We start from the raw sequence: 16531 nt of genomic DNA, 5'->3' as shown, positions 1-16531 counted from the left end.
CGCGGCGCGAACGCGAGGGACGGGAGCTGCCGTGGGCTGTGACCGTGACCCCGGGAGCGACGCTTTCTAATAAGCCCAAAAACGGAGTGGAGTGCAATCATGGCCAACAAGCCAACAAAGCATCAAAGGGCCTCCATCTGCCAGAGCACACAGGCAAGCATTGTGGGATAGCAGACGCCGAAAGAGTCTGCTCGCTTTAGAGAGGATCCAATTCAGTCGTTCGCTTTCTTCTTTTCTTTGGTCTGTTTTTCTCCACAGAAGGATAGAGAGGCTGAAGAGCTGGGAAACATAATGGATTTCGAGGGAAGTAGTCCGTCACGCTGGCTCTGTAGTGCGGCGCTTGCTGATGAGCTATCGAGGCTTCTTCACTCGAGACTGGAAGATGAGGAGTCGAGATGCGTCTGGTTCCTCTAATGCACTTCTAATTTGCTATTGTGTCGTCCTGAGACATCAGTTATGTCCTGAACTAAGACAGATTTATTTCATAGGGAAAGGCCGTGTGCACTTGTTCCAGTAGTGAATCAGGAGCATTTGATCAGAACCAAATCGACCAAATGTCCCGAAGGTCTCATGTCAAGGTTTTGTTTTCGTTTTTTTTTCTTCTTGTCCATTTTGATATTAACTTGTCAGTACCGTCTCTCTATGCTTTCTGATTCATCTTACGTCATGGCATAAAGACATGTAGGTTTCCACACTTGATAGCTTCATGATGCTTTTGTGTCCTTTTTAAAGCTTGAAAGCTCCACTCATTCACATGATGGAAAGAAATTTGCAATGGATTTTACGAAAATGCTCGTTCTTTGCGTTCCATGAATGAAAGGAGCTGATATAAGACCAGATAAAACCAGCACTAGCCTTAACTAGTCTCAGGATGTTACATGTTTCAGCAGATGAAGGCATGTTGACTTATTGATTTAGTGGATCTTCTGTTTGTTCTGTTGTTGTTTTTTGAATCATTGTCAGGCAAACATACTCTTTGTAATGGAATGATTGTCTGTGTTTTTCTGTACTGCTCCATCAATATCAAGCTCCCTGTTGGTCATATATTCTAGAACTGTCTGTCTTTCATCATATTGGCTGTGGGTTGAGTAGTTTATTTGGCTTTGTGAAGCTGGCAGAGCTTGGGGAGGCTTTTCTGATGACTTCTTCATGAATTTCTTTTGAATTAAGGGGTGCTAACACCTAACACCTGGACGCCCTCCACCGTGCGCACCAGTAACTCTTCCTTTGGAAAGAGCAAGACACATTAATACCTACGGGTCCTCGTGAATATTAATGAAGGCTAACACTTGAACGGTGTCAATAAGTTGGGGTTATCTGCCAGAAACGTAAAGAGAAGCCTAACGTGATGAAGAATTCACATTACGGAGGACTTGGCCAGTGAGTGCAGATAGATGTATGTGTGGAGATGAGAGTTATGAAAGCAGTATGACTGGATAATGAAATAATATCATGAGGAAAGAAGAGCTATCAGATATCAGGAAATAGTCATTTTAGTCATTTCCTCCACACGTTCAGGCCATCAAGCACCGATGCCTCATGAGTGTTCAGGTGTCAAAAAAGAACAGAGATTTCTAGCCTGTTCTTCTCGATTTTTAGATATTTTTTAAAAATGAAATTATCTGAGCTCTTCCTGTTCAGGATGCGTGCATTTTATTGGCTGATGAATGGCATCCATGTTTTCAAGCTGACACATGACGAACGAGTCCTGTACTGACTCACTGGACTTCCTGTCAATAGAGCCGCTCGCTCGGAGACGGTTTCCAGGTTGTTTTGTTTCCTGTTGGTTAAAGATCAATGATCACAGAACGCATGCACAAAGAAATCAATGAACCGATTCCTTTGCAGAGATCCTAATTTAATCAGAGTGGAGGCCGGTAGTCAATGGTTATTGAGGCTGCTAATAAGGTTCTTGAGACCCGTGTGAGAGACACACCATCACGCTCACTAGCTGCGCTGACTGCATTGTGTTGCACAGACAGGTTTCACACCAAGCCAAATTCTGTAAAGGATTGTTCTCACGAGCGTACTCAAGTGCTAAAAGTCTTGTTTATTTCATCTTTACATCGTGTCTCTTGTGTCTTTCTCTCACAGGGTTCCAGGCATCACTATCGCCACGGACATCATCTGCGGTTTCCCAGGTGAGACGGACGAGGATTTTGAGCAGACGATGGAGCTCGTGAGACAGTACCGCTTTCCCAGCCTCTTCATCAACCAGTTCTACCCACGACCTGGAACTCCAGCGGCCAAGATGGAGCAGATTCCAGCACACATGGTGAGATGCTAACGAGCTCTCGTGCTCTGTTCGGTTTATGATGGACATAAATGTAGAAAAATCTCCATTTAAAATTCCTTAAATTCAAAATAAACAATAAATGCAGTTGGTCAGTGCAAGTTTTCATGAGCACTCCTAATCTTATGAGATTGTAAATCAAGTTGATTTGTGTTTATTAATTCGAACATGCTTTACACATCCCCCATGAAAAAATATCCCATTAGTCATGTTTGCGCTCTTATAAACATGCAGCACATTTTCTAAATTTCCTATTTACTGTAGATGTTTATTTGTAAACATACATTTGTCTTTCTAGATGAATTTCTAGATGTTCTTACTAGTTGAATATAGTGTCTTGATGTACATCTCATACTGCTGCTTGGTTGCATTTCGCTTTCCCACTCATTAACTCACTGGCACAAAACTCACAAAATCACTAAAAGTGAAATATGGCACATTCAGGATCGTAAAAATGGCTTTTTAGCTTCTTGAATAATCGCAGCTGCATGACCCTATAGGAATGTTGCCATGGACATCTTGAGATTATTCTTAAGGTGTAATAATATCAAATCTGATGGCGACAACGTATAGCGCTGTTGCACCTCGGGTGTTCCGAGTTCACAGACCTTTCCCAATCCTGTTCCCCTCACTTGCTTGCACTTCACATCCAAGTTTTTATGATGTCCTATCATAATAATGCCATAAGAAATCTGATCGCCATGAAAGACTGCTGATGGTTGTTTCTGGTCTAACTGAACTGGTTCCAGTACCAGGACCCACAGTCAATCACCTTTACCTGTTCACAAATGCTTCCACATGACGGGTAAATGCGAATCTTCCTGTCGATTACTCTTCATTATGTAATGCAGCTGTAGGCAGACGTCTCCCAGATGTGACGGCCTTATGGAGTTTCTCAGCGATTAGACTCCTCTGAAACAATTAAACTGACTAATGAAGCTCAAACTATTAGAGGAAGTGCAGCTTCACTCATGGGGATTCCTGCTGTTTTTTTTTTGTTCGTTTTCTATCCACACCTAGTTGTTTGTGTATCAGTGGTTGATGTGGCTCTCGTTAGCATCAGCGTGCTCTGATTTAATGGGAGTCCAAAAGTTCTCGCTGTCCTGTTTGACTGAATCACAGTCAGTGTTGCTGCTCCCACCACCACATCATCTTTCATCAAACGTCCGGCATGTTTCTTTTATGGAAGCTTCTTCATATGTCATTCCTTTTGTTGGCTGTTTCTCTGAGGTAATCGCCTCCTCCAGCACCGATCGATCCGCCCCACGTGTTACAGGAACCTTCAAGAGGGTGAAACATCAGCCAGAACTGAATAGAGATGAGCGCTAATGAAGACGGGATTGCCCATTACTGAGAATCCATTCGTTGATCTGTCAATTCCATTATCATATTTTTGGAGATTCGGACGCCTGTCTTCTGTGGCAGATTTATCTATCTGTGTTTGCGATGGAGATATGGTGCGTACGGTGCTCGTGTTTTGGGTCAGATCAGTTCTGATAGAGAGGGAAGGTGTGCCGCTGGAGTTATTCATGCTCTCTCTCGCTCTGGCGCGGAGGAACAGATTCCATCACGACAGCGGGGTCGAGGCGTGCCGCTTTGGTGGAGGGTCTTCCGGGACGTCCCAGACCCACCTGGCGCACCTGCTACATCCACACGAGAGCGTCCCTTTACCAGACCCTTCAAAGATGGTCCGTTCTAGCGGGACGGCGCATTAATAACACTTCCAGATGTCTGTCTGGGACCGAAGGGTCGGGCTGTTCGGGGACGGACGGGCGCTTTGGTTTCTCAGCACGTTTAGCCTATCTCATAGCTGAAGCCCAGCCGCCACGGCGTGATGAATGGGTCGGTGAGCGTAATGGATTGCCTCGCGTTATCAGCGCCGGCCGGTCGCTCGGGCCGAGCGGATCTGGCACGCAGACGGAGCTGGAAAAACTGGGGGCCTCCAGAACGGCATAATTACTCCCGCATGAGGGAAGGGTTAGCGGAGATAAATTGGACTGATCTCCTGGAATGTTGCTCTTACTGGCCGGACAGGTGTTTACCTTGACAGCTCGTCTGCCTCGGCGGCTCGTCTTTAACCAGGGGAAATTAAGGCAGCATCCTCGAGTCAAAGTTAAGGGGATTTGGATTCAAATCTTCTGCCAATTTTGCGAGGCGTTCTTGCGCGGGGATCGGTGAGAAATACCCAGCACATGTGAAGACAAATTCGTCTTAAAACAAAGACAGATGGGCAAGGCCTGGAGCGACCGATGCCAGTTTCATGGGGAAAACTGGAACAAAACAACAACTAAGCTGGTGTCGCTCACACTTGGGCCAAAAAAGGCCTCTGATTTCCAAATCATTTAGCCGGTTTTCAGTCACCATGGAGAAACGTCCCCTCCAGATCTACAGCTCGCTTGTTATCTTCCCTGTGCGTCCCCATAGACCGTTTTAAGTCATTTCTGGCTCGTGGGTGAAGCGGCAGATCCTGAGCTCTTGTGTGGTCTCTGAGAGGTGGTGAACATCGCTGCACTTCCTGTGGAGGAGAGAGTCTCTGAACACTACGACACACAGAGACGTGTTGTTTACGGCCTGTTTCTCACATTGTTACTAAGAATGAAATGTTAACATGCTGCTCACTGCCTAAATCTATACTTTTTGCAAATTCTTTTATTCAACAAGGACACATTAAACCAATCAAAATTGACAGTAAAGACATTTATAATGTTACAAAAGATTTCTGTTGATCTTTGAATGCTGAAATATAAAATGTATCAGTTTCCAAAAATGTTTTCAACATTGCTAGTAATCAGAAATGTTTGTTGAGCAGCAAATCAGCATATTAGAATGATTTCTTGAAGGATCATGTGACACTAATGATGCTGACAGTTCAGCTTTGATCACAGCAATCAATTGCACTTTAACAGATATTCACACAGGAAACTAAGATATTTCACAATATTACTGTTCTTACTGTAAAATCTTACCTATACCAAACTTTTGAACAGTAGTGTGTGTGGATCAGTAAGCAGAGAGGAACAACAGCTGACAGCAAAGTCAACACACACATATAAAGAAAAAGAAATGTAGCATGAACTTTACTTTAGATAAAAGAAACTGAAAAATGCACAAATGTTACATCTGAACTTTGGGTTGCAAGAACACCATAAATCAAAAGAGAAGTTAAAGTTACAGCTTGGACAATTGGAAGGTGTTCAAGTTATGTGCATTGCATTGTGGGATGGAGTATTTCTAACTGTATGCTCTGCTCAGTTTGGCCATCGCAGCAGCTCGTCTGCGTTTCACTGCTCGGAGTACAGTAAGACTGAAGCGCGCTGTGTCTCAGACTCGTCCAGGGACGGGTGCGTGTGGCCGTCACGTCCACTGATGTGTTTGTTTTGTGAGTGGAGCAGATGGACAGTGTATGAGGTGCCATCCTTCATCGTCGTTGAGGTGACAGATGCGTGTTCGGTTTGGATTTATGAATAGCAACATGCTTCTATATGATCTCCATCTGCCGGAGACGTATTCACACTGCGCAAAGCCAAGCCACACACGAGCACGATCACAGGCACGATCAACCGCTGATCTGGAGCGGCTCGTCGTCATACTGTCGAATATTTATAGACTCGCAGCGGCCGACACACGTGTCGTGTAATGAGAATGACTCCCGACACGCTCTGCAGAGCTCGTATTCCTGTCAGAGCTCCAGTTAACTGTCCGTATGTCGTCTCTTCCGTCCCTCCTGACAGACTGCTCTGTTTACGAAGCCGATGTTTTCGAGTTCACGCAAGGCCTCGGTGGATTGAGGAACTGTATGAAAATGTATTGATTCCCTGCCGTACACCATCACAAGATGTGATTGTCTCATTTAGACCTGCTTGAGTCAAATGGAAACCCATTGAAAACCCTGCAGTGACCTTTGTCCGTCCTGCCCTTGGACGTCACCTGTGAGTCTGAGCGACGACTTCAAATAAAGGGGAGAAAGCGGTATTTGGTTTATCGAGAAGATTTCTAACCTCGTCCTGCTGCTTTGGGGCCGGTGTAATCTCAGGACCCCGGCCCTAATAGGCTGAAATATTGAGTCTCTCAAGGTCACTCCTGGGTTCATCTTTTTTGATCAAATTTCAGTTACTATTTTTCCCCCGAATGAAGATGTGTGATTTGAGGAGGGTTGAGCGTATTCTCTGAAGGCCGCTGGCTTGGTTATCTCAGACCTCTCTAACCTCTCGCCTCCTCTCTCTTTCTCTCTCTCGGTCCAAATCAAACCTCCAGAAGGTGCGCTGCAGGAGAAAAGATCACTCCAGCATTGATTGAGTGGATGAATGTGAATATTTTAGCTGCCGGGTTCTGTTCCTCTCCGGCTGGAGTCCGAGCGCTGTGAATCGGGCGTTACGGAGCTAATCCAGCGGGAGCTCGTCGGCGCTGCTCGTAACCCTGAGGTTCTGCCTCCTCCGTGTCGAGAAGGCCCTGGTCTGATTGGCTGAGGTGATGTGGAGGCGCCGATGAGAAACGGAGGGAGACGGAGTCACAGGGGACAGATGGGGATCATTAGGCAGGTGCGGGCATGAATTCACTCTCGCCGTCTACAGCCCAGTCCTGCTTGTGATCGTGAGCTGTTTGCCGAGTTGTTTAGGTGGTCTGAGTTCATTTATAGTGTTTTTTTGTTCATCTGTGATCTGTTAAATCAGATGTTTTCTGAAGGAGGATTGGAGCAGTGTGTGCCTGACTGATCTCAGGAGCTGAAATGTTTCTGGCATGTAGGAATGTGTTTCCAAGAGGATAATAGTCTCTTCCACTGTGTATGTTGTTATTATTAGAACTGTCAATTTAGTGTGTTGCTTTAGTTCATTATAAACAGAAAAATGTCAAAAATGTAGTCATGCCTCACTGATTTGTACATAAATTTCTTAACGTTTTTTAAATGCTCGCTTGTTTTTCATACTAGGCATCATCTGCAATGACAGATGTCACGAACCGCAGCGTGAATGTTTAAATTCAGCTTTAATGTCATTAACTGACACGGAGTTGTAATGTTGTGATGTCTGGTTTCACATGAAGCATGTCAAAAACAGAGAAATAAGTTGCTGACATGAAGTATTTTAAGTGTCATTCTATATCAGTTTGTTAGAAAAACAACCAGCCAACCTTCCCCTAATGAAAATGAGCCATGGTTTTACTACAAATAAAACCAAAAAACATGGTTGCTATAGTTAAACCGTGGTATCCATAAATTGACCATGGTTTTGCTACACTAACCGTAGTTTAATCATGGTATTTATAGTGAAACCGTGGTTATACAAATGGTAATCAATATGCCAAAAAACATGGTTACTGCACTTTTACTGTAATAAAACCATGGCTCATTTTTGTAATGAGATCATGATATAGATATACAGATACAGTGCCCTGCGAAAGTATTCATTCCCCTTCTTTATGTTAAACAGCTTTAAATTACTTTTTCCCCACATCAATCTACACTCCATACACCATAATGACAAAGCAAAAACACACTTGTCACAACTTTGTAATTTACTAAAAAAAAAACAACAACAACACTGAAATAAGTACATTGCATATGCATTCATGTCCTTAACTCGATACTTAGCTGAAGCACATTTTTCAAGTCTTTTTGGATATGATGCAGCAAGTTTTGCACATCATCATTTGGCATTTATCTGCCATTCTTCTCCTCATCTCTTCACCTCTCAAACTCTGTCAGGTTGGATGGGGGCAGATGCACATTTTCAGGTTTCTCCAGAAATATTTGATTGGGTTCAAGTGCAGGCTCTGGCTGGGACACTTAAGGACATTCACAGAGCTGTCTGTACGCCACTCCTGCTGTGTGCTTGGGCTCATTGTCCTGTTGGAAGGTGAACCTTCTGCCCAGTCTGAGGCTCTGAATGCTCCGGACTGGGTTTTCATTGAGGCGATCTCAGTATTTTAGTGCATTGAGCTTTACTTCTACTCTACGCTGCTGAAAAACTGCTACCAGAACACTTGACTGTTGGGACGGTGCTCTGCAGGTGATGAGCCGTGCCTGGTTTCCTTCAAACATGATGCTTGGATTTGAGGTTCATCAGACCAGAAAGTCTTGTTTCTCACAGGTTTCTTTAGGTGTTTTTTTGTTTTGTCTTGCAAATTCCAAGTGTTTTCATATGTCTTCACTAAGGGGAGGATTGAGTTTTGACCTCAGGGTTTGGTTTTGCTCTGATATGCATTTTCAGCTGTTAGACCTTTTATTAAGACGTGTGCCTTTCCAAATCGTACCCATTCAATTGAGTTTGCCACAGGTGAACTCCACTTGAAGTGTAGTAACATCTACAATCAATATGAATGCTCCTGAGCTAAATTTAAGGGTATAAATCATGTACATTTTTTTTTCTCAAATAAATTTGCAAAGATGTTAAAAACTTTCGCAAGGCTCTGTGTACAGTTTCTGTTATACACTCAAGTACATTTTTAACAATTGGTTATTTGACATAATGTGAGTAGTTAAGAATCCAGAATGTCTGTATTGTTGTCTCTAGTGTTTGTGCCGCTGGTTTCTCTGTTCTGTTTAATTGTCGTCAGTCTGTTGTAGTCTTGAATGGTGACGTCATTTACTGTTTCTCAGGTTAACTAGTCTCACGGATGTCATTTAACATGTTTGTGTCATTGTAGGCTTACATTTACACCGTTTTCTTGATGTTGTGATGTGAAATCACTCATAAATCATATGTGATGTGTATATTATAGTGTAATTGTCCTCACATCCACACTAGGCTGTGAAACATGACATCTCTTCAGCTAGACGCTGCGTGATTGCTCATAATTAGCCTTTGTTTAATTCGTGACTGCATTGAAATCCATCATACATATCCACAATGCTCAGCGTTTACATTTCATTACAAATTAAGGACGTATAAGCTTTTATGTCTCGGGGGCAAATATCTTCATTTTCTTCCTTTAAGTGTTTGTTCTTCATTCCACTGTCGGATATCTTCATGTCCTTCGCTTTGGCCTTCAGAGTTCACTGACATGATTTTTGTTTCTTGTTTTTCCTCTCTTTCTCTTTCTAAGTTTTATTCAGTTAATTAACGTCGCTGTGTTATTTTTCCCTTTCACAGAAGAAACAAAGAACCAAAGAGCTTTCTGCCCTCTTCCACTCATACAACCCTTACGACCACAAGGTAAGAGCAAGCTTCAAGTTTTAAGATGCATTTAATAGAGATGCTAATGCTGTTTTTTTTTAATGTTCCATAGAGAGAAAGAGAGGTTATTATTAAACTAAAGCTAAGATGTAAAATGAACAGCAGAGAGAGATGAGCAATATCAGAGTGCTGTTGAACAGGAACAGGAAGTGGTGTTTGGCCTCCAGTGCTGTTTTAATGACCTCATTAAAGTGTCAGCTGTCCGACTCATGCGGCTCTATCGCAGAAACCCATAAAAGCCACGTCAGTCCGGCGAGCGGCTCTGAATCCTCTCGTCTGGTTCTGACGCTGCGTTACTGTCACTAATCGGAGCTGCTGTGATCGAGGTCATTCAACCGCCTGAGAAAACAACCGAGAGCCTCTTTATTAATGAAAGAGAGAGATGTAGAGAAATGATAGGTAGTGATGGTTTATAAATATTCTGTAGGCTTCTGTAAGTGTTGTTTTTTTACTGCTTCAGGGGATGTTGATCTGTGTTTTATGTGTTGATGATGCATTACGCAGCCAGCAATGTACCGAACACAGACGTTTTATCTGTTACTAGTATAATGTTTACAGCCAAAAAAAACACTATTGATTATGTATATATACAGAAATGTACTTTTTGTTTTGCTTCCAGCCTATTCTGAGCAGTGCTGGAAGGACAGTAAGTGCAGCCAATAGAGCTGCTGTATCAAAACAGTCATTTCTCTGCCTCGACTCGAGCCGTACGTCGTGACAGATATCGTCTGAGTCACTGTGCGGTACGTCAGAATGAACATACATGTTGGTTTTACTGATCCTGTGAGTCCCTCACAGACGGCGGCGTCCGTCTTTAACACACGACAGCGATAAACACTCCACAGTTGCTCTTCTGATGGGATGGTAATGTTTCGCAAATGGCGCATGGTCTAATCTTTAGTCGGTTTTTAGCCATGACACCTTCCTGTCGTTTCTTACAGTCGGCTGAATGGATTCTTATGTCTGAGGTGAAGTAAAGGTGTAGGTCAGCGGGAAGCATCCGAACGCATCTTAGCTGATGTGAGTTAACAGATATTATTCAGCAACACTGTCTCAGGTCATCGAGTTCCTGTATTCTGTCTCAGGCTCATTTCTGGCCGTGAATATATCGCTGAATGTGGCTAGATTGTCAAAGTGTGTCTCACACGTAAACAAGATCTGTTTTCCTCTCTGTCTCTGACTGAGTGTAATTAATTGCAGAGGAGCGACATCACGTTTCCTCGTGTTTGTGCCACCGGAGCCGCCCACGCGCCATCACATTCATCAGGACGCTCTGCTGGGAGAACGGAAGCGTGTTAGCGATGCTCTGATTCTCGGAGCGCAGGTCAGAGGTCACGCCGGCTGCCTGAGCTCTTAATTCAGGAAACGCAGATCCACATTAAAACATAATTTGAAGCAGATTCTCATCAGGACACGCGTGTGTCTGTCTGAATGTGTGGATCAGACAGAATCAGATCAGAATCACGTGGGTCTGTTTTGTGATCAAGTCTGGCTGACTCACATTATTCTGCTTATTACATGCCAGTGTCCTATAAATGAAGTTTAGTGTCATTTATGCAGGAACGTTGATCAGTCATGTATTCCAGAGATGACACGTGTGACAAATGTATGTGTAATTTGATTTTGATCAGATTGCTGTGTGTGCGTGTGTGTGTGTGTGTGTGTGTGTGTGTGTGTGTGTGTTACGATCTGTTGTTCATGCGTTCTGCTTCAGTCTGTGAGCTCATGAGGCCTGTGCTGATTTTGATTGAAATTTGCATACATCTGACTCATTTGCATAATGTAGCCACGCCCCCAGCTCCCCGTGGTCAGCCGTTAGTGCTGTAATTACACACACAGCCGTGTTTCCTGATGCGTTTTCATGGCGCTCTCTTCATATGCGTATTGTTTTTACATTGCTAAAAAAAACCTAATAAGAACAAGAACATTTGTGTCTTTAATTTGTGACTTCTGTTGTCTTGATCTTGGTTTGGGATCAGTAGTCAGTATATTCTCAGTTTACTCTTCAGGTGTCATGATGAGGATTTCCGGCGTTTCTCTCTGTCCTGAGCGGGATTTGATTCCCTGTTTTTCTCTCTGGGGTTTGGACATTTTCACAGAACATACGCCGTCGCATCTTCACAAACTCAGTACCTTTCAGTGGTGTTTAAGTTCTGCACAATATCGCTCCAAACACCGTTTTTATTATAAAATACAATGTAAATAAGAGACTCATTGTTATTGTGTTATTGATTATGATGAGTTTTGCTGCAGATCTCAGTGAGATTGTGCTGAACTGAAGCGATTGACAGATTCAGTGATTAATGAAACATTCTTTGATTGCTGTCTGTGTATTTTCTATTTGAGTTAAAGTTGACAGATGGGACAAAAAAGTGAAATGTTACACTAACTACATGTAGTAGTGTAAATGCAAAGTAATAGATGTGCAACAGCAAGCCACAAAACACGTGTGCAACTGAATGTTTAGCAGCTGCGAAAGTTAGATGCTAAAAACCTTGATGTACTCGTTTTCAGTGCAGTGACCCTGGGATACAGTCCTGCATCTCAATAAGTGTGTGTGTGTGTGTGTGTGAGAGAGAGATTGCTTGGCAGAATTTTAAGTCCTTATTCAGTCTGTTAATCTGCAGTCAGATACACACACACTCACTCTGATTCATTATTAATGTGTGAATGAGTGTTTCACACTCTAACAATCTCCAACAAGTGTACAAACACACATTTCTGTCATGTTTCTGCAGCATCACCATGTCGTTACATCACTCCCAGTGATGGATTGTGATTGATAACATACAATGATGCAAATTACATTCCAGTCGGTTTAGGAGTAAAATGATGTCATTTCCATAAATTGTGATGTCATCGAGTTGTAAACACTCCCAGAATGCTCAGAAATGAGCTGCATGGAAATGTTTTCATTAGACTGAGGGTTTGGTTTTATTGTTCAGTTAGGGTTAAAGTAGTTGAGACCAGCACATGTTCAGCTTTACATTATAAGTGGAAGTGAAATAAGAAACAACTGACCGCCTCGAGCTCCAGATGAACACGTCCTGAGCAGCTCAAGCAAAGCACTGACGGACGGACGAGAGCGAGCGGTTCTGGCTGCATGTCAGGTGTAGGCCGGGATCAGCGTTTGGCAGCGCTGGATAACTCATCTCCACAATAACGCACAGACGTGTCTCCTGCCACGCTGAATAAATTGCTCACTTTGCTATGCTAATATCCTGTGCTGTGAATAAAGTAATTACACTAACCTCAGAAAGCCGTAATTACAGCCGTTCAGAGCAGGGGGAGGCAGGCAGAAAAGACCCTCGCTTTTGTTGCAGGAGATTTTAATGTCATTCCCTTTATGTCCCTCACTTGCGCTAAATCTCAACAATTCATGTGTGCGTGTGTGATTTTTTTTTTTTTTTTTTTTTTTTTTTGTTGTAGATTTATTTTCTGTTTTTGTGTTCAGTTTGCTGGTATCAGGGGAAACGGTCTCGTTTCCTGCAGAGCAACACATAAATGAACAATGGGAATAAACGTGTCCAGCTTTGTCAAGGAAATCTATTGTTTTTCATTATTATTATTAGTTGTTGTTGTTGTTGTTGTTGTTGTTTTTTTGTTATAGCAACTGCATATACATTGAATCAGAAGGTTAAAATGAGTGTTTTCTGCGTCAATACAAATGAAGTGTATGGCAGTCATTACACATATCTTTTTATCTACATGTTTGTTTTTCCTGCTCTTCCTAGAGTTTTGAGATGTGTGTGTGTGTGTGTGTGTGAAGAATTCTGGGTAAACACTGTCACCCTCATTCACTTTCTGTGAGTACTTGTTAGCTATACTTCTGAGGACTGAGTGTGAAATATCAAGACATTTTTCGTGACCTGACTAGTTAAAGTCTTTTGGTCAATGCATGTTTCTGTTTAAATGTAGTGTTTTACACAGGCTTCTGTGAGGATAAGTCTGTAAGATTTTCTGTGCGCGTGTGTGTGTGTGAATGGGCATGAAGAGGCTGATATTGTGTACAGATGCATAATGAAGGCAGGAGCCCAGTGTTTTGGGGCAGTGATTTATGTGATCTATCTGCAGCCAGATGGCAGTGAACAAGGCCCATCAGTCACAGTCAAAAGACTATTGAGCAGCGTACAATGCTTTGTGTGAGCGGCGGGTGCAGACGGGCGGCGATCGGCCCTGGACGCAGCAGCTCCTCTCTGAGCTCCGGTGCGGGATCGTTCGGTCCGGCTTTGTGCTTCGCCACAATAAAGAGCAGATAATCTCTAAGAAACGCACACAGATGTCTGCTGTCACTGCGCTCTGAGTCTTCACGTCTCCGGCTCACAGTCCGATCCTCTGAGAGACAGAAACATACAAATACGTCGGCCTGACGCGTGTCTGTCCATCAAACGCTGCTTTCTTCTTCTTCAAAGTTTTGTTGTTTCAGCAACAGTTTAGTTGAAAATGTGTTACTCAGTCCACGCTGATTTTCTCTGTATGGACAAATATTGTCCGTTCTCTTGCTCCTTCAGTGCTGTAAATCCAGAGTGTGTCTGGTGTTGTTATCATCGCTGTGTCACGGGAGCATCTGAGCCGCTCTGATTGACCTCTGTCTGATTTGTGTTGTCCTGCCGCAGATAGAAACTCGTCTTCACTTTGCACTTGATTTGCAGAGCTCTCTTGATTAGTTGTAGTTTGCGGTTTGATTCAGACGCCGGCTGATCGACACAGGTCTATCAGAAGCTCAAACGCCGAGACGCACCTTTGCTCGGTCTCGTGGAGGTTTGTTTTAATTAAACTCAGCGAGGGAACAGCTGGCTTTACTCTTAAGACTTTTTAATTGGATCGGTAATCTGTGCTTTCAAATCAGAAATTGTGAGTGGGTGAATTAATTTAGTAATTAATTAGTGCAATTAATTAATGACCTATTAGATTTACATGAGTGAGTGCAAAGGCTTTATTAATCAAGTTGTGTTCATGTTTTATACAACTCATTATTTTCTCAAGGGGGAGTCTGAGATATCAGTCTGAAACTGACTGGAACTTCAGTCCTTAAACTGTCATCATTTACTCACACTTATGCCGATCAGAAACTGTAAAGTGAGACATTAAAGGGTCACGAAACCCGAGAACACATTTTTTTGAGATGTGAACAGATGCGTACAGACTGCATTTAAGTGAAAATCACTAGTAGCACTCATAAATGTTATCAAAAAGTGGAAATTGGTTATTTTTTTTCTTTTCTGAGCAATTTCGTTCTTCCGGGTTGAAAAGCAACGTCGAGGTTACGTGACGAGACGTGTCGTGTAGATGGGCTGCAGGGGTGGGAGAGGGACGTTTCTACGTCACTTTTCTGCATTTATTCATGAGAAAGAGCTTGTTCAACCCAGTCACTTCGCTGTAGTATGCATAAAAAATATCTTCTGTATTATGCGTAAGAGAGTACCGCTTCTTCTCTCAGCGTCATTCAGAGACATGCCTCGACGTAAGTGCGACAACAAAAAAAGTATTGTTTGCGTTTCCCTACGACGCCACCAGAGCTGAAGCTTGGGTGCAGGCGGTTGTTTTTCCATGTGCGTCCATGCTGGTCTTTTCCATATAGTTGATGGTGTTTGGTTCTTTGTTTCTTGGTTTGACTCACCAGCCAATGTGGCTACTAATTTTTTTAAGTTACCAGCAACTCTACTAGCCAAAAAAGAAAGAAAAAAACTGAAATAAACCAACAGCTTGAGGTTGTATACAATGGACGTGACATCGTCATGATGTCTCACAAGTTCAATAATTGCGCTAAACCTGTGCAGATTTGACTTGCGTGAACTTAATGAGTGAACATAGCTTACAAAAGTAAGGCGGGTTGGCGGGTGTTCATTTCAAGCCCTGATTCCCAATCAGGAGAAAATACGATTGGAGTTTTTCGACATACACTAACTGTCTTGAGCCAGAATACACAGAGTTCAGGGAGAGAAAGACAAGACGAGCGTTTGACATTAAAAAGTATATAAATTGTATTTTTTTAAATGAAAATAACCGGTCGTTTCACTAGATAAGACCCTTCTTCCTCGGCTGGGATCGTTTATAACCGGATTTGTGATCGTTTGAAGCCGCATTTAAACTGCATTTTGGAAGTTCAAACTCGGGGCACCATATCAGTCCATTATATGGAGAAAAATGCTGAAATGTTTTCCTCAAAAAACATAATTTCATTACGACTGAAGAAAGAAAGACATGAACATCTTGGATGACAAGGGGGTGACTACATTATCTGTACATTTTTGTTCTGGAAATGGACTTCTCCTTTAATGTTGAATGTGTCACTGTCAGTCATCAGTGGGTTGGTTTCATTGAAGAGAGAGACTTTTCAGTTTAAAGCTGTTGGTTTGATGAGCACAGTCAGTCTGTCAAGATCTTCGTCTCTCATGTCTGAGTGTGATGTTACGAATGAAGCCTCATCAGTCAGTCCGTCGGAGCGTGAGGTGATGCTGCTGTCAGGAGCTTCAGTTCATTGAATCCATCTTCAGATCTTTAGTTTCTCCACATTGTGGTCCTGTAAACGTCCCGAACAGCTGTTGAGCGGCTCGTGTTTGGCGTGACTCATCGTCTCACTGTGAGAAACGTTTAAAGCTTTAAGCAGACGTGTCACAACGCGCACTGGTTAGTGTAATAATGAACTAGTCATCAGACACTAGGCGCTCATATGTCACTAGTTCAGTCTTTCAACTTAGAGAGTTACTGTCTGCGTGCTACAACTCACCTGTTCTCTGAATTAAACTGCATGTGCTCTTAAACTCCAGAAAACACACTCTCTCTCACACACACACACACACACACACACACACACACACACACATACACATGGTTATAAGTGTCCATTCCTAATCTGTATTACTACAGATACCATTCAGTATTGATTGAAATGTTTTAGGTGACATTCCCTTGCCTCTATGCATCTGGATTTTCGCTTCACTTGTTGCAGTGCCTTGTGGCATTTTCTACTTTGTGAAGAATTAAAAAAAAAACTGTGATAAGTTGTCTAATTGGTTGTCTAATTATGAGTACTGTCAAATAGTTAAACATGTTTAGAGTGTTT

The 16531-nt window shown here is 42.8% G+C and overlaps 1 protein-coding gene across 1 annotated transcript in view; it reads left to right on the top strand.

The window, feature by feature from the left end:
• The window catches only part of cdkal1 (CDK5 regulatory subunit associated protein 1-like 1), a 239802-nt gene that overhangs the window by 185510 nt on the left and 37761 nt on the right, over positions 1–16531 (top strand). Inside the window, exons 11-12 of the mRNA XM_051131261.1 lie at positions 2095–2275; positions 9382–9444. Of these exons, the coding sequence (XP_050987218.1) occupies positions 2095–2275; positions 9382–9444 (244 nt within the window). The remainder of the gene's footprint in view (positions 1–2094; positions 2276–9381; positions 9445–16531) is intronic.

Source organism: Labeo rohita, chromosome 16 (genome assembly GCF_022985175.1).
Source record: "Labeo rohita strain BAU-BD-2019 chromosome 16, IGBB_LRoh.1.0, whole genome shotgun sequence".
Taxonomy (NCBI): Eukaryota; Metazoa; Chordata; class Actinopteri; order Cypriniformes; family Cyprinidae; genus Labeo; species Labeo rohita.
Note: the sequence above shows the minus strand (reverse complement) of the source record. Positions and strands in the feature narration are given on the sequence as shown.